Source organism: Rattus norvegicus, chromosome 5 (assembly GCF_036323735.1).
Source record: "Rattus norvegicus strain BN/NHsdMcwi chromosome 5, GRCr8, whole genome shotgun sequence".
NCBI classification, from domain to species: Eukaryota; Metazoa; Chordata; class Mammalia; order Rodentia; family Muridae; genus Rattus; species Rattus norvegicus.
This window is the reverse complement of record NC_086023.1, coordinates 143040568-143063041: the sequence shown is the minus strand read 5'-3', so window position 1 is coordinate 143063041 and position 22474 is coordinate 143040568. Positions and strand designations below refer to the sequence as shown.

The window sequence follows — 22474 nt, the reverse complement described above, 5'->3', positions numbered from 1 at the left end:
CAGCCGAGAGTGCCCCATGTCCACCTTGTGCTCATTATCTCCACAGCGATTGAGAACAACACAGCCACTTTACACAGCACAGTGAAAGGAGGCTCTGGGGACTTGCAGAAGTCAGTGGAGGGCAAGAAAGGCTTCCTGGAGGAAGAGACATGTTGGCAGAGAGGTGAGTTTGAATAGAAGCTGGCCAGAGAGAAAAGCAGGGCAGACGTCAGGGGTGAGAGTGGAGAAGCAGGGCTGGAGAGACGGCTCAGTGGTTAAGAGCACTGACTGCTCTTCCAGAGGTCCTGAGTTCAATTCCCAGCAACCACATGGTGGCTCACAACCATCTGAAATGGGATCTGATGCTCTCTTCTGGTGTGTCTGAAGACAGTGACAGTGCACTCATATAAAATAAAATAAAAGTCTTTAAAAAAAAAAAGAGTGGAGAAGCTGAGAATCCTGGGAAGCCTCAAGCATTTACTGGAGAGGCAGAGAAGATGTGAAAGGAGGATGGGTCACGCCTGAGTCCAGAGACACTGGCCTTCCTTTCCAAGTCTGATGGCATGAAGCATGCTACACAACTTATTAGGCAGTCCCCCCAAAGCTTTAGCTCTCTGAACAGGGGTCCCTAGCTGTAATTCATCTCTACAGACCCCATAGCGGAAGGGGATGTTGACATCTGTAGCCACTTTCTGAGAAGGGAGTTGTGGGAACAGGCCTGGGTGGTTCACCAACAAGAAAGAAAGAAAAAAACACAGAAAGACTCTAAAGCAGGAGGTCAATGACAGGCCCTGCCTTGAGCATGAGAGAGGCCATGGACTAGCAGTGAATTCTGGATGCCGTAGCACATACCTTTGATCTGGAGGCAGAGGCAGGTGGATCTCTAGGAGTTCAAGGCCAGCCTGAGCTATATGGTGAGACCGTGTATCAAAAGAAGAAACAGACCCCACGATCTCAGGAGACCATCAATGTGGTTTGCTAGCAGCGTAATAAAGAGACATGGCTTCTCAAATACCTGAAATAACCGGGAGCTGCCAAGGCTAAGATCCAGGGAGGTGGATCTGATTTCAATCCTACTGATCTTGAAAAACAGTTGGTACAATGGCAGACTGTACTGGTGGAGCTGGCCGCCTTCGGGACAAAAAAAAAATCTTTTATATTCGTCAGGATACGACAGGGAGTGCACCTCCATTAGGTTCAAGGTGATCTAATGGCAAGAGCAACAGGGAGAAGCTACTGAATGCCTGTATGGGGATTTCTAAGCACTTCCTGTGCATTAACCCAATCTTTATCAGATGCTGGGAGATGGGTATGATCATTGTGAATAGTATTTTGAAATATGAAACCATTTGCCCAAGATCACACAGGTGGGAAAATCACAGAGATGGGCTTTAAGGGTAGTCTGTTGGACTCAAGAACCTGTAAACTTATTCACAGTACTCAATAGAAAAAGTTTATGCTGTCCTTGTTGTTGTTTTGACACACGTGCGTGCGTGCGTGCGTGCGTGCGTGCGTGCGTGCGTGCACCCACGAGGTCGCCAGGCCAGCTGGTTCTCACAAAATCCTATGGTGTGAAAGCTACTGTTCCCATAAGATTCCAGGTAAGGGACTCTAGACTGTGAGAAGTGAGTCATCCAAATTCACACAGGCAGGAAGGAAGGGATTTTAGGGCCAGAGAGCTGGATGCTGGAGTTACTGTTCCCGAGACAGGCTCCCATCACCTCCTCAGAACTGCAGGCAGATGTGTTACAGCTTCTGAAGGAGGGGTGTCTGCAGCCAACATGGCACTAAAGAATGGGTGGACCCTAGAAGCAGCAGGCTCCCTGAGACTGGAGAGAGGCTCTGGTATTCAGGTAGAGATGGACTAAAGGAAATCCTCCACCGTGTTGTGACAGTGGTCTCTCAAAGGCTGACAACCAAGGTGGACATGATGGCTCTCCATCATCCTAGCACTCCGGAGGCTGAGGCAAAAGGATATTAGGGAATTTGAAGCCAGGTTAGCCAATGCTTTAAAGTGAGACACTGACTCAAAACAAGGAAGAAAGCAAGCAAGTGAAGCAGGTGGCCAGAGGAAGGGGGGAGGGGTAGAGGGTGGGAGGGAGGGAGGGAAGGAGAGAAGGAGAGGGAGGGGAAGGGAGGAGGAAGGGAGGAAAGGAGGGAGGAAAGGGGGAGGGAGGGAGGAAAGGGAGGGCACAGATCTCAGGCCTGCAGCACCTTCTTTAGCAAATCCATAGGCCTTACCCCTGACCCCCTGATGGCAGCCCCCTGATGGGGGGCTGGGGTCCTGGTAGTCAGTGTTTTAAAGAGTTCCCTCTGATTCTGATGAATGCTAATACTGGAGAACCAGAAGCCCAGAGTGACCCTGGAGCTCTCTGCAGCCTGATTCTTCTTGGCCTTAGACAGGAAATGGGATGCTTGGAGTCCTGGGAAGTCCTTGGCTTTCCGCTCCCGCTTTTCCGCCCAATTGGGCAGCTCTTAGGAATAGCGCATTCAGTTCTGCAAAGCAGAGGCAGGGAGGCTTTGCAGAGGTCCCTGGCGTGGCCATATTTAAAGAGCTCGTTCCTGCAGTTTTTCTGAGAACTCTATAAAACCCCTTCTACCAGCAGCCTGTGTTGAATAGCAGGGGACTTAATTGTCTCCTATGGACTGGAACCCTCTTGACACAAACAGGAATCTCAGCACTTCGTTCCTTTTCCCTCTGCCTTCCTTAACCACCATTCAGTACAGCACCAAAGGATCTGGAGTAGAGGCTTGACACGCCCCCACCCCACCCCACCCCACCCCCAGTCCTACTGGGTTCATTATCTCCTATCCTCACATCGGCCACAAGGACTCCCTCCCCAGCTTTTGCCTTCATTACCTGGCATCACAATGTCTGTCCTTCTGACTCAGCCTCAGACCACCTCCCATCTCTACTGACCCATCCAAGAAACAAACATTGAACACCCTATTTAAGAAGGGCTGGCTGGGGGCTGGGGATTCAGCTCAGTGGTAGAGCGCTTACCTAGGAAGCGCAAGGCCCTGGGTTCGGTCCCCAGCTCCGAAAAAAAGAACCAAAAGAAGGGCTGGCTGACCAGAATTCCTCAGACTAATCCCTCAAGAGCATCCCATCCGCATCCCCTGGGTCTTCCCAGCTCCGAGCACAGGCTTTTAAAAAAGCATTTCAATTAAAACTGCTGCAAATGCAAACGCAGCGCCCCGGGCTGCAGGTGTGCGATAAATAACAGTCCAGGAGTGTCCTAGGAGGGGCTCCTCTCTTGCCCTTGTAATGGGCACAGCGACTGGACTTGCCCAGTCCACATTGGGCAACACTGGGTATGCGTGCAGTGAGCAAAACACGTAGGGAGCTGCACGGAGCACAAAGCCCCGAGCGTGAGCTTCAGAGCCAAGTCTGATGGCAGAGACACGGCTTCCACCCCCGGGGAACCTTCCTCCTCCTCCTCGGTTATTAAACGTTAGGCTTTGTACAAAGAGATTCACACATGTTATCACCTTTAATCCACACCACAGCCCTGTGAAGGTGGTACTATAAGGCCCAGCCATACATAATGTTTGTAGGTCAAAAGGAAAAGGCTAGACTCTCACTAAAGAGGAGACAGAGGCTCAGAGGGGAAGTGACTCAGCCCGGGTCGTGCCACAAGCGCGCACACACAGGAGTAGATTCACACTGAAACGCCAATCAGCTATATCTCGTCAAACCCAGACACCGTTATTTGGAGGTGCCAAGAAAAAAAAATACCATAAGTAAACTCAGACATGACATGGGAGGCCCAGGCTGGCTTCTATGCGGAAAAACATAAAGAAAAAAAAACTAGCTTATTATCCATAGAATACTTCAGAAGATAAACTTTGGCAGTGATGTGGGAAAGGTGGCCGTGGGCAACCTTGGGCAGATCCTTCTCTAAAGCAGATGGCAGAATCACAAGCATTAGAGAAGGCCCACACCCATCTATCCGCACCTAACCACAGTCAAGGTCAAAAACACTAGCAACAGGGATCTTAAAGGTCCACAGAAGCAGAGCCAGCAACCCAGGAACGTGTGCTGGGACTGGGCTGTGAGGAGAAGGAAATGCCAGCAGGAGGGACAGCCTGGACTCTGGAAGTAATTCCAAGAAACAGACCAAAGTCGGTTGGGGGAAGGGTGGCACAGAGGGCTTTGAGGCCGCAAAGCTGTAAAATGTGTTGAAAGGGAAGATCAACAAAATCAAACAGCCTGTTGCCTTCAACTCCAGTCCCCTGGCCCCTCCTACCGCCTCACCTCTCCAAGCCCCATTGGTTAGGATGGTGTCTAGCAGCTAAGCAACTCTAAATCCTAGAACCTGGGAACCTGAAGCTCACCCAGAAGAAGGGGGCGGGGCTGGATTTAAGGAGGCATTCATTGTTACATCTCTGAGGCCTGCTCAAAGTCCTCATCTTTTGGGAGCGTCCTTAAACCCTGACAGCTGGGGAGCTTCGCCCGTACTCCAGTCTCTGAACTGGTCTCTGACTATAAAGGAATAATAGCAAAGATGTGATGTTGATCATCGGACCGTACGCCTTTCGAAAGGACATCACGATTATCTGACTCTGAGAGACAGGCATTCTACATCTCCCTGCTTTGCAGAAGGGGAAGCTGGACAAGGACAGTGTGAGGACCCCTCTCGAGCCACTCTTGAATGTGTCACCGCTGCAGTAGGTTACACAGCTCCTCCATTCACTAGCAGAGTGGCAGTTGCTGACGGCAACCACTATGCCCTGTGCGTTGCCCACCAATCTCGGTTCCAAACCAGATAGGCTCCATTTAGAAGATGGGCATGTGACTCCTGCTTAAAAATAGAACAACATAAAAACCATCAGTAGCTGGGAGAGATGATGGAGCCGGGAGGGGATGAGATGGGGTAGGAAACGGGAGGTGAGGCAGGGGAGAAAGAACAAAGACAGCTTAGGGGTGACAGAGGCTGGAGGTGCGAAACACACAGGGGCCCCCCCTCAGGGCTCAAAGCTTTCCCAGTCTTTGAGGATATCCTGGGAAACTCCCGGGAAGCAGAGGGATTTCTGAGTAGACTGGCCTCAATCACAGACGAATCCAGCCTTTATCTGGGGCTTGGATTAAAGCTCTGGACAGTCAAAAGGCCAAAGCCAAGTGGAATACAGAAAAACATGAGTGTGTGTCTCCCTGGACATCCATTCGTCTTCAGGGAGGTGAGCCTGATACTGATGCGGCTGAACAAGGCACCGAAACCATCCCAGGCGAGCCAGAGCCCCAGACTCACCCAGCTAGCTCTTGTTCAGCTTCCAGAACCGTGGCCATGGGGACCTGCATCTAAGCACTTTATAAAAGATCGCTATCTTCAAACTACACAGCCAACTCCAGGTACCAGATCTGGAGTCTATCTGACTGCAGTTCGAGTCCTGGTATCTACTAAGCACTAGCCCTGCGTTTCTGGGCAAGCGAGTTCACCTAGCTTGGTTGCTTTGTCTGCAAAATGGGGGGAGCGGCACCAGCAGCATTGTAGAAACTCAATCAGATAATGGAGGGAAACGCTGCTGCAGCTACATTTATTGAGCACCTACTATCTCCCTGCTACTTGTCATTGTTTGGAAAGCACTCCAAACAGCTTGGCAGCTATTAAGTGCTCAATAAACTATGGCCATGGTATGGTGGCTGCTTTATTATTTTGATTACGCTCCAGACTCAGTGGGGCCCCAGGCTGGAGACTCGGTGGCCATCCGAGCACAGACACACTGCCCTCTGGTGCTGCCGCTGTAGAACCAGCACCTGGAAGCAGAGCACTCCCAGCCAAGGCCAAGGCCAAGGCGCCAGCTCTGTCTGGCCCTCTGGAGGACTCTACGTTCCCCGGGCTCCACCTCTCTAGCCTCCAGAGGATATACACCAGGGTCTTCGGTTTGCAGGCTCCAGAGATGGGCCTTATTCTGGGATGTCAGTTCTCTGTTGTCAGGCAGATCCTGAGGACTCCCATCCCCCTACCCACTTTTACATGACCCAGTGTAGGATCAGAGCTCAGGCGCTTCTAGCGGGTCCTGAGCAAGGATGACCGGGCTCAGGTGGCAGCTGTAGAAGGGAGAGGGGGCAACTGACCATGAGAGGATAGGGAGGCCTTGCCTCTAGTGCATTATTACCAGCCCTAGCCACAAAGCACAGATCTCTCCCTCGGAAACCTGCAGCTTCCCTTCCTAGGCCTTGTCCCCTGAGGAGCGGTAGTTCTGTTTCTGCAGGATACTCTACTTCCCAAGGCTGGAACCCTGTGCCTGTGCGATCACTGGGGCCCCCTAAGAGGCTCACAGTTGGGGGCAGGGTCACAAAATATGCTAAAGGGAGCCAAGGACTCCAGTATTTTTGTAAGGGTGAGGAGCCTAGAGCGACCTCTCGAAAACCTCCTGTGACTCGGCCCATCCTACAAAGCCACATGGGGGATACCCACGACCTTGGAAGAGCTTAGCCCAGCCTGGCTCAACCCACACGAACCTAAAAAGCCCAGGACATCCTGATGCCAAAAGACCGGTTCGGTGACACAGTGCGAGCATGGAGGGGGAATTAAACTCCAGCTGGAGAAGGAGGGAAGCCTGGGCTGACAGGAGCAGCTGGGCTGGAAAGTGAAACAGAAATTCCTCAAGTTAATGCTTTCTAAGGCCCCTCAGGCCACTCCCAGGTTTTGTCTGAAGCTATTTACTTCTAGGGGGGAAAACCCTATTGATCTTCATTCAGCGGCTGTCTGTTCCTACAAGGTGCAACGTCTCCGCACATCGCCAGTCAGGAGAATTCCTCATTGTTCCACACGCAGTGACTCTCAAACTCAAGAGAAGAGTGTTTGGGACAATGTGGATGATCTGATCAGAGAAGGGGCACATGGGAGGGGGTCCCATTGCCCCGAGAAGGGCTGCTGGACCCCTGCACATTCGGAAACGGCTTAGCTCTGCCCTGTCTGTGGAGGCTCCAAGAACGCAGAGCTGGGCGCGCCCTTCCCTCCCACCCCCTTACACCTGCTTTATGTCTCTGCAGTCATTTGGCTTCGAATCCCCCCACTGGCTGGCCAGAGATCAAGACCAGCCACCGAGCTTCTCATCACACACACACACACACACACACACACACACACACACACACACACACACAAAGAAAGACTCTCCAGGCTTCCCCAGCTGCTGGTCACCACTGCCTGGCTCCTTTTCAGATTCCGAGCGGCCCCCAATCCTACGGTATGTCTGTAGTCCTAGGAAAGATCTAAGCAGGAGACCTACATTGATGACCACCATTTCCTGGCAGTCCACTCTAAAGGGAACTTGAACACCACGATTAGGATGTCAACCGAACTGTGTACTATGGGGAGGCCAAGGAGGGAAGAGGAATAGAATTATATCAAAGTGATCCAGTTCATTAAGAGCAGAAAGACCAGGAAACCCAAGACTCTGTGCCCACGGCCCCTCCTCTTCAGCTTGGAGATTAAGAACCCATAAATCCAAATCCCCATGGAAGATCACTAAGTCCTATTTAGCCGAGAAGACCCTGAGTCTAACTGCTTATCCTAAGTTAAGACCTGGATCCATCCAAACAACAACAGCGATGACAATAATAGTAAAATGCAGAACAATATGTCTCGCAAGCCTTCAATGGCAGCCCTTGATAATCACACACAGAATACATCTTCCACATATTCATATAAAATAATCAATGATCATTTTTCCCCTGCAGACTACAATCCAATTACTCTCTCTCTCTCCCTCACTCTTCTTTGTTACTTGCAAACCATCCAAGCAATCAATGTCTTGACCTCTCCCTCTGATAGACACAATTACAAAAAGACAGAGCAGTGCAATTCATCTATTCAAGGCAGATTGTTTGAACACTCTGTCACACTGCTGAGCTATCCGTCTCCTTGTCTAAGAGGGAATCTCAGTCCCTAAAAGAGGCACAAAGAGAAGGGGCGGGGAACACACTCCCCAGGCCGGAGAGCACAGCTTGCACCTGCAGGTAAACCCTCTCTGGTCCTGTGCTCAGCGACGACGCCTGGCTGCTGGAGAAGGGATTCGGGCTTCAAGCTCCAGCAGCTCCAGCAGAAGCACCCGGCATGCTTCAGAGAAGCTCAGTTTCCAGGGCCTCGATCCCTGCAGCCCCAGCCAAGAGGCCTCAGATCCCAGAGATGGGAACAGAGAGACGGTCAGCATCCACTCTAGCCAAGGCAGTATCTTTAGGTTGCAGCGTGACCTCCCTCCCCTCCTCTTCCCTCGCTCGCTCTTTGCTTCCCGCTGTCCAGTGCTCTGCCTCCAGCTGAGGTTCAACTTCAAGCTCTGGAAGGACAGAAGCTAAGCTCCCCAGGCAGCTCCAAAGAAGCCCAGAGGCCTCAGATCCTTCCCATCCTCCACCCAAAGCTGGCCCTACTCCAGTAGTCACGTTTGGCATCAATACAGCACCCCAGTCTTCGGGCTGGGAGTCAAATAGGGCAGGGCTCTTGGATATAAATGGCCTGGGCCGACACGCTAATTAATCCTGGGGCTTAATATGAAGAAGATTAGATGAGAGGGGGCTCTATCATCCTTAACTGCGTTATTACACTGTGACCCAAGAAAGGGACAGAGGTTTGGAATGTGTTCTTCCTATATACTGTCCCAGCGACAAGGGCAAGGGAGGACCAGTTACCCTGCCCATTTGCAGCCCGTACCTCTGAGGCTGTGGTTAACCTGTTCCTGTCTCTCTCGGCCTCCAAAGATTTCCATTCCTGAAACTGGGCTGGAAACACACCCATCCCACCCTCTGGAGGGGGAAGACCAGGGAATATAGATCTGCAAAGCACGGGGGGTGGGGTGGGGAGCACAACACCCTTTGAGGTTCCCTTTCTATCTCAAGGACACTCTACCATGAAGGCCCCCTAAAAATCACAAGGACTGAGAGAGGAAATAAAAAAAGCAGTGGCCCACTACTAAAAGATTAGCTAGAAAGGTGACCAAGCCAGTACCGGGGCAGTAATAGAGACAGGAAACATTCTTGGCAGCCCAGAGAAACCTGGACTTCAAAGGGTTAAACTTGACTGTGAGGGCTGTCCCCAGATTCCCCACAGGTGCCTCGCCTACTCGCCTCAGGGTGTTATGCATGCCCATCCTGGTCCGGGATCGGATTGTAGGCATGCAGTGCAAGACCTCAACATCTGCAGATCTGAGCATCGTTTTCTGCCCCCATTCTGAAGCTGAGTTCAAGAGGACGTGGCTCCAGGGAGAGAGAGCGCGAGAGGATTGCCTCCTAGGAAAAACCTCAAGTACATATAACCAAGCCTAGCCAGAGTTCCCTGCATCATCACACCGCCGGCCACCCAAAGTCCGCTCTTGCAGGAGCAAAGACGGCTCCTGGAAGAGAGCCCCAGAGGAGGAGGAAGGTGGCTCTGTCTGGGTAGAGCTCCGTTGGCTGCGCACCAGATGTTGGTGTCTCACGAACTCAAGCTGCCCGGGTCTCCGGTCTGGCACGGGCGGCCCGCGGTAGCCGAGGCTCCTCCTGGGTAGCCCAGCCTGGCTCAGTCCTGCGCAGTGAGTGGGCTAGGGCCTCGCGTGGGCTCCCGCCCAGTCCTGAGCGCTGCCGCGCAGGGTGCCTCCGGCGGCCACAACAAAGTTAAAGCCCAGAGTAAGAAATCTGCAGCGGTGAGAGAATCGGAGAAGCCAGAGCCCCAAAAAGCCGCGCGCAGACCGCCAGCCGCCGCCAGCTGCGGAGGGATTTCGGCTAACTTTAAAAGCCACTCGCAACCCTCGGCCGCCGTCCCTGGCTGCGCTGGGCTTCCTTCTGCGCTTCCTTTTCTCAGACTCTGTTACTCCTCGTCCAAAGAGGCCTGGGCCTGGGGGACCCGCTCTCGCGACAAGCGGGGGACTGCCCCTCTCCTGCCCCGTGCCTGGGCCAGCTAGGGGCAAGGAAATCCGCAATCCTAGTCCGGCGAATCCATCCCCTGTACCCCCTGCCCGTGCCTGCTCCCAAGGTCCAGAGAGGTGCCCGTGAGGGGAGAGAAGTTGGCGCCTTCCCCAGGGCTCCCACTCTGCGCAGAAGCCAGTCCCAGAACTAGGTCTGCGGCCATCCTTGCTGACAGTCGCGGCGAAATTCCCCCGAGGCGCTGGCTTAGGGCTAGAACCTTCGCCACACTCCACTGCGTCGCCCTCCCCAGAGCGTACCCAGGTCCCCTCGCCACAGCGGCCCAGTTGCCTCCTCCCCGTAAGGAAGGCCCGGCGACCCGAGCTTTGGAACTTTGTCCTCCCCGCCAAGAGCTCCCAGCAGACACCCGAGCCCTGCAGCCTAGAGGGAGGTTGGGACAATCTTTCGGATCACGTTCAGAGCACCACTACCCCCCCAATTCCCGTCCCCACCCGAGCGCGCAGAGACCCCCGGCTCTAGGGGAGCCCTTACCGATCCGGATGACGTGGGGCATCCCGCGCGAGTCTGGGATCCAGAAGGCGCACACGAGGAACCCGGCCCAGTATTCCCAAACCAGACTCCGGAGGCGCCGCCAGGGAGCGGTCATCGTTGGGCGCCACCGAGCGTGCCCGGGGCGCGGCCGTGGCGGGCTCCCTGGGGCGGCAGCTCTAGGCGCGGGCGCGCAGCAGCCCCCGAGGCGCCGCCTGGCCCAGCCGCCCGGCTCCCGAGCGCCTCTGCGAGTGGGGGGCGCCCCGCGGCGCTGCGCACATCTTACTGGGGGGCCGCCCCGCCGGCGCCCGCCCCGCTTCGGCTGCCGCCCACGGGCTGCCCGCGAGCGAAGGCTCCTGGGCTCCGCCCGGGCTCCGCTCGGACTCGGCTGCGGCGTCTCCGGCTCGCGTCGGCTCGGCTCCCGCGCGGGCTTCCCACCTGCCCCGGCTGCCGGGCGGGCTTGCACGCGTCTCCGGCCGCTCCTCCTCCAGCCGCCGCCGATGCTATCGCCCGGGCTCGCACAAAGCCCCGGAGTGGAGTTGCACGCGCGCACACACTCCCTCCCAGCCCCCTCCCCCGCGCCCTGCCTCCCGCCTCCCGCACCGCCCGCCGCCCGCGCTCCCTCCGCGTACTCCCCCGCGCACACACGCTTCCCACTCACACTCGCCCGGGTGCACACTCGCGCGCTCACACCTGAGCAGGGGGTGGGGAAGGGGACCCTGGACAGGATTTGGGAGGGGGAACGCCCGGAGGATGGAGACTCTCCTCCGCAGCCCAGACGTCCCCATCTGCCCTGCCGCCCCCAGGGCAAGGCAAGGAACCCGGGAGCCAAGCGTAGAGCGGCGGAGCTGGCACCGTGAGCCGGGAGACGGCGGCAGCCCAGCGGCTGGATTAGCTGGAAGAGACGCGCCCGCCTGGAGACGAGAGACCGGGAGCCTGCCGTCTGCGGAGCCTCGCCTTTCAGCTCCCACGCGGCCGACGCTGGCTGGACGGCGGCGGCAGGAGACTGACCTGGAGCTGTTTTCCACTTTTAATCTCCAGTCCATGGGAAAGCAGGGCTGGCCCTGGGCTTGGAGGTTTGGGGAGTGGGGGTGGGAGTAGAATTCAGAAAACTGTAGGTGCTGGACAGGGGGTGCGGAGCTTCAGGAACTAACCCGGAGGGAGAGACCAGGCCAGACCCTGTGCGTGAAAGGTAGGACTTGACCACGCACTATCAATAGGAGGACTGCGGAGAAGGATCGCCAAAGCCTTCGCTTCCGAGGGCCGACGGAGTTGGAGCCCGCTGGTTTCTCAGTCCTCTTCCGCAACTATGCGGGAGGAACTGGAGCCCCCTCCAGGATTCCTCCTGAGAAACAATACAGAGAAACTGGTTTTTCCATGGGACAGAGTAGGATATGTAGGGGAGAAAACCGAAAGGGTTAAAAAGAAATGTTGTTTATTACCAATAATAAATTTTTTTTCAAGTGGCGCTGGGTGTCGAGGGAAGAGAAGGGCCGTGGAGCGAGGCAGGAGCAGGAGGCTGCGAATTACGGAGCTAGGCGAGTTTAATGACCTTTTTGACAGAGACAAAGCGGTACCGATACAGTAGATAAATAAACGGATCTGTCACCGGGCAGCGGCTAGGCTGTGTGCGAATTTATTTTTCTCATTTAAATAATTTGATCTATTCAATCATTTCCAATCTCTCCCATTTGCCAGCTGCCTGGTAAGAGCATGGCCCCCTACATCTGAAGAGCAAATCTTTAATTTTCCTACAAATAGATAATGTGTTGCACTCCAAACAGGCCTGTTAATTTTGCCGTCTTTTCTTTCCCGCCCTATGTGGGCGCAGGGCTTCCAGGCATTGTGTGGGGGTTGTGAATAAGGCAGTGTAGCCAATTAGCAATTAGGAAGGGGCTCCTTCCCATCTGAACTTGCACCAGTGGTCTTGGGAGCAAAGACTTACTGGGCTCTGCCTAAGAAAAGAGAGGTACCTAGTTCCAGGACATTCTTGGTGATCAGCTCTTATACAGAGGTCTCCATTTGCCATAGTTGGGCTATCCCTGGAGCGAGAATGGCTGGTTCCCCAATCGTTCCCTGACAAGTGTTGCCCAAAGAAACAGGCACAGACACACAGATCACAGCTTCAGGGTTGGCAGTTGGCACCTCTCCACAGGGCCTAGAGATCTTACAGGATAGGCCTCCAAGTACCTAGCAAGGAAGCATTCAGAAGAAGGGAGCAGAGGACCCCTAGGTGGTCAGCTAAGAGCCTCTTCACTAGCGACACACCCTGGCACCAGGTTACCTGTCCTCAGATTCCACAGCTTATTTGGTTGGTTCCTGGAACCAAAAGGACCTGGGTTTTGGGGGGTTTTGTCTCGTTTTGTTTTTGAAGGAAGATAATACCTGACAGGGAAAGGGCAGAAAAGAGAGCAGCTACTCATGCCTCAGGCTGAGTAACTCTAAAGGTGGCCTGTTCTGCAGGTAGAACGGTGCTCCTACCCACCCCAACTCCCCCCCCCCCACTACCCACGTGAGAGTGGCTTGTCAGGAAACTGAAGAAGCAGAAGGTAGAGCTGTGACCACAGGGAGGAACACTTCTGAAGCCAACTGGGGTAAAGAGCCCTGAAGAGTGGGGGAGATGAGCAGGCTCCCTAAAGGCTAGCTGAGGATGAAGTAGGACATCTGAGCTCTTCCAAAGGCGGGAGGAGGGCTCTGTCCTCAAAGCCCCCTCATCAGCACTCCCTGGAAACAGGCAGCCGCATCCCCAAGCAGTGAATCTCCATAGCCAAGGATGGAGGCTGGTCTCAGGCTCCCTTTCATTTGCAATGGGCGTAACCTCCTGGCTGCAGTGATTGTGCTCAGGCAGGGTTGACAACCCTGGGGTAGGTCTGATTAGAAGTTGCTATCCCCAGCCCAAGAGCCTGACACTTGTTCTTGACCCAACTGCAACAGGGCATCTGCAAACACAGCAGCTTCCTCCCTCTCAGCCATGGGGAAAGGGTAGGATTACAGACACACACACACACACACACACGCACGCACGCACGCACGCACGCACGCACGCACGCACGCACGCACGCACGCACGCACACGAACCAGCCTTGACAAACAGTCGTGACTCTCTTGATTACTGTACATTTTCCGTGGTCCAGGAAAGGTACTCACAACCTTGTCTGTCACTTAATCTGGCCTTACCCATGACCCTCCATAATAGTCTTTTGTTATTTTTCCACATTACAGTTAAAGAACCTAAACTTAAGAAGTCCAAAGACATACACAGCTTGCTTCCTTCCTCCTTCCCTCCCTCCCTTTCTTTTCTCCCTTCCTTCCTTCCTTCCACTAATATTTATTAGGCATTACTGTTGACCAGGCTGGGTTCCCACAGGCTGTTAAGTTGACAGTATTGCCCCTGTGGTGTCCAACACCACCTGGACTGAGCGGAAACAGCTCTGTCAAGAGCCTCCTGGCCCCAGCAGAAACCCCTGTAGCCTCTGGCTGCCTGAGGATGGGCTGAAAGCGGAGTGGAATGGGGGTCCTTAGCTGGAGTAAACTGGAGAGCACAGCCCTCGCCCCTCCCCCAACTCTGAAGAGAGCTCTGCTGTCCTCTCTCACCAGCCTCTCCAGGCCACCCCAGAACCAGCAGATAGCAGGATTGGCACGATCTCAATCCCCCTCTCTGGAGATTGGGAGCCGCCAATCCTGGCTTTTGGAATTGTTGGTAAACAAGCCTACCCACCAGCCAGGCCTCAGCTCCCCGCTCCCCCACGAGGCAGCCAGCACTGGATTTATGAGGCCTCCAAACCTCATTCAGACTAATGCAGCTTTTCATTCCCAAATAAAAGGGGCCGCTGTCTGAAAGGACAAGTGCTCCCGAATTTCATTAACATCCCCTAAAACGGCTGAGCTGGCCCAAGCCGCTGCCAGCTAGATTCATGCCTCCCACTGACTCACAGGTGGGGGTGTGGATAAGGTGTTGGAAGAAGGGGGCGATACTGTTAGGTCCCCCCCCAACCCCCAGCCCCTCCCTCTACTCCCTACTTCTTTGGTTAAGGAGGGGAGGCCCCAGGGGTGGCCAAGCTAGCTCTGTCGGATGAGTCCCCTGTGTGCATGTTTTGTTTAGACTGATCCACTCGGCTCTCAGTCCCTCCACAATCACTGTGAGTGATGAGGCCCTGGGCTCGAGTTACTGAGATTCATGACTCCGCTTCCCCGGGAAGCCACTGAGCAGAGCGCGCAGTTCCTGAGTGGAGATTCCTAGGACTTGAGTGCCCTCTGCTGAAGCCTGCTTATTGTCAACTCCTTTGCAGGCAGGTGCTGACAGGCTGGACACTGTAGCCCAGCCTGCCCGGGGGGCTCTGGACCCTTCCCTCTGGGTTTTAGAAAAGGGCCTACTGGGGTTACACTTTGCAACTCACTCTTGTGATGCTTTGGTGAGAGAGAGAGAGAGAGAGAGAGAGAGAGAGAGAGAGAGAGAGAGATCGCTCCCCTCTTGCCTTAGGGTTTCAGGCTTGGAAAGAGACAGCTGCCACCCCCTACACACACACACACACACACACACACACACACACACACTCACACACACGCACACACGCACACACGCACACACGCACACACGCACACACACGTGATCTCTATTGACTTCTTAACATGGAGGACTCCATTCCCAGGCCCCACTCTATTTCTCTGTACCCTCTCACTGGTCAAAAGCATACTTACCACAAAAGCAGAGATGTGACCTATAGCCTTAAGACAGGCACATCAACCTGGGAACTTCATCCCTTCCCCACGTCCCAAGAACGAAAACAACATAGGCCAACAGCTATCCAAGCACTCGGTGAGCCAGTGAGAGTGACATCACCTTAGATTTTTGTCAACAGCCAAAGCAAGTTCATTCCCACTGAAGTCAATTCCTGTGTTTATTGTCAGCTGAACCCGCAGCTTATTTCTCAGCGGTGAGGGAGACAGGTAGACAAGCCATCTGAGGTAGGTTATTTTTACTGACATCTGCTCTTTAATGGTTGGGGACAGTTCTGGCGGAGAAGTAACTGGTACACAGATATACGTACTCAGAGATTCTTATTGTATGCGTACACAGTGGAACAGCTGCTAATGGGTAAGGGCGGGGGAAGCCATCGCTGTGAGGTGAGGCTCCTCCCCACAGGAGCCAGCACTTCCTGGCTTCCTGACTGGGGACCTGCAGTCGCTAGCTGGCTTACTCCAACAATCACGCGTAGTCCCTGATTTACTCATGCAATCGTTCGTTCACTCACTCATTCATAAGATCATTCATTTTTATCCCCTTAGCCAGCTATGCACCCATTGGTTCATTTTTTTTTTCAATCCCTTACCAAATTCTCCCCTCACCCATTCCTAAGGTCAGTCTCTAATGAATTCACCCAGCCCCCCCCCCCATTGATCCACTTAGGCATCCACTTACCAGAGGCTCCTGCTTGTTTGCTGGCTCACTAGAGCCCTCGCTCACTTCTTTATTCATTCTCTCACGAGCTCCTTCATTCACACATTCGCCCAGTCATCTGCTCCTTTGTCATTCATCAGTCCACTCCCTCAGTCACAGGTCCTTCACCCTCACACACTTCCCCAGCAGAGCCCCCTGCCTGCTGCTTATCCCAGTCACTTGGGGCTGAACCTCAGACATCATCCAACCACTTACGCCAACCTGGGACACCTCGGGAATGTGGTGAACTCCCCACGCAGCATCCTTTAGAGCCCTGCGTCCTCCTGCCTCTCACTGTACCATGATATTCAGTGACCTTCATGATTCAGCTCTGATCTCTGACTCTAGGAATGGTCTAGCATCTGTCCTCCTCACAAAGATGAAGGAGGTCCTGAAAGACCCAGCGTCTGTGCCTGGTGATGGATCGGACACTGGGGAGGTCACGTAGAGCCACCACAGAGAGCCAGGAGTCACACTGGCTTCCAGTTGCAGCTCTCTCCTCTTGTCCTTGAAATAACCCAAGTCAGTGAAAAATGGTCCACATGTGCAGGAATTAAACAAGCAAATGAATGAGGTAGTGTATGAATGATGTGCTCTCCCCCCAAATAAGTAACGAAACACATTTCTATCCCTCAGGTTCAGCGCTGCCTCTGTTGGTTAAAGATTCCATCCTCTCTCATATCTTGGACTCTCCTGAGGGGAAAGCCAGAGGCAGGCTCAGAGGAGGCAGGAGGCAGATCTAAAGCAGCAGTTGGTCAACAATTTGGGTGGAGAAGCGCCTCCCCAGGAGGCCCTAGAACCAGTTCTCAGTTGCACCTATCATCGGCCCCCTCCTAGGCTGCCACCAGCCCTCCTTACCGAGAAAGAGACAGAGTGCCCTGGGAAAATCCAATCTCTGAGTGATAAGAAAATAAACAAGTGAACTTCTCCAAGTTTGCCAGACTTCCCTGCCCGAGGCCAGCTTAATTAAAGTTGATGTAGAATTTAAAAGTGGGAAAATAATTAGGGCAAGTGGTAGAAAAGAGAGAGGAAGGAAAACATTGTTTTGTTTTGTTTTGTTCCCTCTTAATTATGCCACAGACTGTCTCTCCCGAGGATCCCATCCCAAGGCCGCCTTCCGCCAAGATTCCAGCAGGTGGTCCACTGTGTGAGTGGCAGAGGCACACCTGTGCCTTGCTGGCACACAGGTATGATGCTTCTCTGTTTGCCACACAGGCGAGGCGGCCAGCAGCCAGACTAATAGTGGAGAGAAGCACGTGCCCTGGACACTTAGAAGGAAGAGCTGGGAGGAGGCTGAGGCAGCAGGGTTGAGGAAGATGCTGCTGCCATCCCACTGCGGGACAGCAAGGAACGGGCACCAGGGTGCAGGCGTAACCCTACCAACAGTCATGGATAGCAGATCCCCAGTGATATATCCATCCCCTGTCCCACCAAGTTCCAGAAAGAGAAGATGTTTCCAGCAATGGGCAGATGTTGGAGAAAGCATTTGGGGTTTGTGCCCAGAACAGGCAGCCAAAATTTCAGCCACAGCAGAGGATGGGAAGTATGCCCACTCCATACACAAGAACCTCTTCCTGCGATGTGCCTTGTGTTTTGTTTGTTGTTAGGAGGCCAGAGAGCCTCCTAGAATGACAAAAGGTAGAGATAGCCTGGAGAGGCAAAAGCTACAAGTCTCACGGGGGGGGGGGGGGGGGGGTAGAAAAGGGTGGAAGAAAAGTCCTCAAGATTTTTTAAAAGGAGCAAACTTTTCTCATTCTATGAGAGAAACGAGAGAATCTGTCCCCAGAGCTGTGCCTCTCCAAGAATAATTCATAGGTGCAGATGCACGCCCCTGCCGCATGCACGCGCACACACACACGTATATCACAAAATTCTACCATCCACCTAGAATGAAAGGAACCACACACTGCAAAGCCAGGTCGCCTGGCTACAAATGAGCCCTACCCTCCTAGGGGCACATTCCTAGCTATGGATCTATTTTCTGTGCTTCTGCTTCCTATCTGTAAAATGGAAATAATAATCTGACCTGCTCTGCAAGGCTGCTGGGAGAATTGAGAGGTTGGTAGGTGCAGTGTGCTTAGGGATCGTGTCTCACACTGAATGAAGGCAAGTGACATTTGGCAATTAACTGATTCCAGAGTTGGGTCCATGGGGAAACGCTATTCTCTAATCCTTAGTAAGAAGCACAATATTCTTTTTTTTTCTTTTTTCTTTTTTTTCGGAGCTGGGGACTGAACCCAGGGACTTGCGCTTGCTAGGCAAGCGCTCTACCACTGAGCTAAATCCCCAACCCCGAAGCACAATATTCTTATGTGTGTTCCTACATGTATGTGAGTGCATACACCACACACAGAGACACACACAGACATACACACATACATACACAGACACCATACACACTACACACATAACATACATATACTACACACACCACATGCATACATATTTACAAACCACACATACATACCATACACACTACACGCATAGTATAACTATATACTCAGACATTCTACACATGCATTTGACATATAAATATACACTGTATACACACACACACACACACACACACACACACACGCATGAATGCATGCACATGTACTCTCACACAGGCTTCTCTCCTAGCTGCTACTTTTGGGGGTTTCGTGGGTTTTTATTTTTAAGGCAGAGTCTCACTGTGGGAGACTTGGTTAACCTGGAGCCTCAGTATGGAGATCAGACCGGCTTCAAACTCACAGAGGTTGTCCTGTCTCTTCCTCTCAAACAGGAGGATTAAAGGTAAATGTCACCACACCAGCTCACCATCCTTCAACATCCCTCGGCCTCCCTCCATATGGAGCCCTCATTCCTACTTGCTTGGATACTGTTGCCCTTTTCCTGTGTCTCAGTAAGACCTACTCCTCCTCAGGGAAGCTGCTGGACCTCTGAGGGACACTTGAGAAGAGCTATTTAGAAAGAGAAGTCCCTGTCCCTAGCATGGGGGCCTGGAAGATGCCAAACCAGGCATCAGCGGGTCTGGCTGCTTGATGTGAGGACCCCAGTGTTTCTGGGGGCAGAAGAAATAGAAGCAGCTGCACAGGCAGTGAAGAGGGGCCTGGGGGCAAGGCTGGGACCATGATGGAGGAGGTGCGCTGCTGGAGCCAGTCTCAGCTCCGTTATCTCTGAGGCAGCAGGAGGACGAGGTGACAAAGGACAGAGCTCTGGCAATCAGTTAATCCAGGCTCCACCGTCCACCTGGGTTAGGTTGGGTTGGGCACCAGTCTCATTCCTCTGACTTGGCTTCCTTTCATTAGGAAGACTCAGCCAGCCAAGTCTCTTTCCTCTGAATGTGCACACACATTCCTTCTAAGCTGCAGCACACTCAGAACTTGGGGACAAGTGAGGGACCAGATTAGAGGACAAAGAACAGGCATCTTCACCCTTCAGGCATCCAGGGAACTCTGACCCAGCCTACTGACCCACGGGGCTGAGGGACAGGAGGTTAGCAATGAGTCAGGCAACTTGGCCCTGCCTCGGGGAGGAGAGGAACACATGGGAGGCCTTCCCAGGTTTCTGTATATTACTCTTCTGCTGGATGTCCCTGAGAAAGCCTCAGGGCACGTGTCTCAGGGAGTCAAGAGGCCTTGCTAAAGGGGTTGCTGGTGATTACTCTTGTGAGCAGAGGCAGGAACCGAGAAAGACTGAGATGTGGAAGAGAAAGAGTCCTGAAGCTCATGTTTGGAAGCTTGAGGCAATGCCCACATCTGCACACACACACGCCATTGAGAAAAAATAGAAGCGGGTTTCCAGATCATCCAAGGGAGAGCACTTTAATAGCAATCGCGGTACAATCTACTTCCCAAACCTGCCCAGCTGCTTCCCTCACCCATTCATTATCGTCATTCCAAACATCCCTGGAAATCCACTGTCCCGGGTAGGCTGAGGGGATACAGGATGGCTGTAGAGTCACCTGTGGGGATTCAGGAGATCAATGTGAGCAAGCCAAGGTGCACAGGCAAAGGCAGGGGGATGCCTGTGAGTTCCTGGGGCCAGAGGAGAGGATAAGAAGATTACACCCAAGGGACAAAAGAGCGCTCTGAGAGCTCACAGCAGAAGACAACCCAAGGCCTCACATGCAAAGCAGAGCCCACGGCACAGGCCAGAGTGGAGGAAAGCAGGTGGGGGTTCGGTGTCCTAGGGAGGAGCAGGTGAAACAAAGTCAAAGACGTGGATATCAAAGGCAAGGCCTCTCCCCCATAAGCGGATCTCAGCTCCCAGCAAGGGAAACACTGTTGTGAGTGGAGATGCTACTTCGAGAGTAGCTGCTGCAGACAGCAGGAGCTGGAGGACAGGCTTAGCATCTTCTCATAGGAAGACACCTGGGCTTCTGTGAAGTTTCAGAAGCGGCGTTCATGACCCCCATGGGGAGATACAAGCAGTATACTAGTAGGGCACCTAGTACGTGTTCTGTGGCAACCTACCCTGCACAGCTCTGGATCCCTGTTCTTCAGGAACTCTCAGGACACCTGAAGAGCCAGGCCTGGCAACAGAGCTCCCATACATTAGACCAAGCACTCCCAAGCTGATGCTATGGGAGCCGAAGAGGCCCCAGCAAACACCAAAGGATTCCTTGATCAAGATCAGCACAGGAAAGGCCTGTTGAAGGAGCTTTTCTAAAATGGAAAGAGAGAGATGAGTGTTCTGTTCCTAATCCTCCAGGTACTCCTGGATAAATATGTCAGGTGAGCACTGAGCAAGCTTTACTCTGCGCCCCTGACTACCAGCACACTGCAGCCATGAGCCCTGCAGTCAGGAACTGAGAGTCTGACAGAAGTGTGTGTGTGTGTGTGTGTGTGTGTGTGTGTGTGTGTGGCTTCATTTAGGTATCTTTTTCCTAATAGAAACACCCTCTGTTTGATGGCTCCTATTCAATGATTTCTGGTAATTCTACATAGTTGGGCAGCTAACCCTACAATTTAGGGTTAAAGCACTTCTGTCATTTCTCCTAATATACCTTAGAAGCCACCCACCCCCTTTTCTTAATCTAAGAGACTCTGACTCAGCATTTGGGGAGTGGGGTACTTCAGAACATCAGTCTTTGGAGACGGGTAGTCTCTGACCTACCTGTTAGAAGAAGATTCTCCAAAATACAAAAGAGAGAGAAAAGGCATTCTGTTCCTAACCAGCAAATGGCTCCCAGAGAAGACTCTCAAGGTGTGGGGTCATGAAAAAGCAAATAATAAAGAGGGTTACTGTTGTAGTCCCAGGACTTGGGAGTCTGAGGCAGGAGGATCGTGAGCTTAGAGCCAGCCTGAACTACACAGAGAGTCACCTCCCCTCTTCCCCTCAAAAAGATAAATGATATTTATAGTCACCGAGGGCTTGCTTCATGTTAAGCCCAGTTCAAGGCGTTTGACATGAATTAATTCTTCAATCCTCACAATTCTTATTCGATGGATAATGGAGACCCAGTTAAAGAGCGGTCTGCCAGGTTCTTAACCCAGACAGCCAGCTCTCGTTGCGTAACCTCTAGATACACCACCGTTCACAGACTGCACTGTCTCTTCTTCTATGGGGCTGTGTCCACTGCCCCTCCATCCCCTCCACTCCTCTCCCCTGCTACTCAAACAAGTCAGCTACCCTTTCATGCCTTTGGGCCTTTGCACAAGCCTTTCCTCCTTCCTAGATTTCCCCACACCCTTTCCCTCCACTGGGGCCTCGCCATTGATGTTTCAAACTCCAGCTTCAATGTCAACGCTTTTGTGATCCTTTCTTTAAGTTCCCCAGACAAAGTCAGTCCCCGCCTCTCCCCTGTGCTTTGCTGGCATCTCAATTAAGGAGTGGATTTCCTTATACCACAATGAACAACTTGCCGCCGACACCGTCTGGCGCCTCCCTTTGACCATGATCTCCAAATCAAGGACAGTGGCTGCACAGTGTCCACAGCCCCTGCAGTGCCTGAAGTAAGGCATTGGTGAAGAACCATAGTCCAGTCATGAGCAAGGGCGCTATGCAGCAGGCTACACAGCCGTCTCATTTTAGCTTCATGGTAGGAATCCTCAATTGTATCAGTTCCTCCCCTCCAGGCCCTCTCCACCCCAAGGCCTGAGCTGCCATTTTTTTTTTTTTTCAAACAGTAGAGGATCCGGTTTCCAGCCATCATAGAAGCAGTGACACAATTTATCTCCTCATCTCCTGAGTGCGAACACACGATCTGGGCCACAGTGGACAGTTGGTAAAATGCCGGTGCAAGTGTGTCAACGAGGCGTCATCGGTAAAAGAAGTCTGTCGGGCGGGCCCCATCTTCTTTCTGCTTAAAGACGCTGGGATTTTTCCTAACTCCACTTATGCAGGAGGTTAATTCAAGTGCTTTCTAGCTTCGTAAGCAATAAACAACACGGTGTTGGGTTGAGTCGTTCAGCATGCCATATTGATGGATTGGGGGTGGGGGAGGGGCCGGGGGCGTCACTAGGTACAGCATTACAGGGAATGTTGTATGCCCTTCCTTAATTACTTTCTTCCCTTTAATTAGATGTTGGAGGAGGGGTGCCCGGGGGAGGAAGACTGAAAGTCACTGCCAAGAGGAAGAGTGTTGGTAGCATCCTGCTGTGTGATAGGACAGAAGTCATCAGTAGGTCATAGGGAGCAAGGAGGGGCCGTGTCCTCTATAGATGGACCCTAGCCATAGATGGTCCCAGAAGCATCTACTC

General features: G+C 53.0%; 1 protein-coding gene across 2 annotated transcripts in view; it reads right to left on the bottom strand.

Moving 5' to 3' along the window:
* The window catches only part of Grik3 (glutamate ionotropic receptor kainate type subunit 3), a 216432-nt gene extending 205832 nt beyond the window's left edge, over positions 1-10600 (bottom strand). For both annotated transcript variants that reach the window (NM_181373.3, NM_001112716.1), the window contains exon 1: positions 10355-10600. In NM_181373.3, the coding sequence (NP_852038.2) occupies positions 10355-10469 (115 nt within the window). In that variant the 5' untranslated portion in view covers positions 10470-10600. The remainder of the gene's footprint in view (positions 1-10354) is intronic.
* Between the last annotated feature and the right edge of the window lie 11874 nt (positions 10601-22474).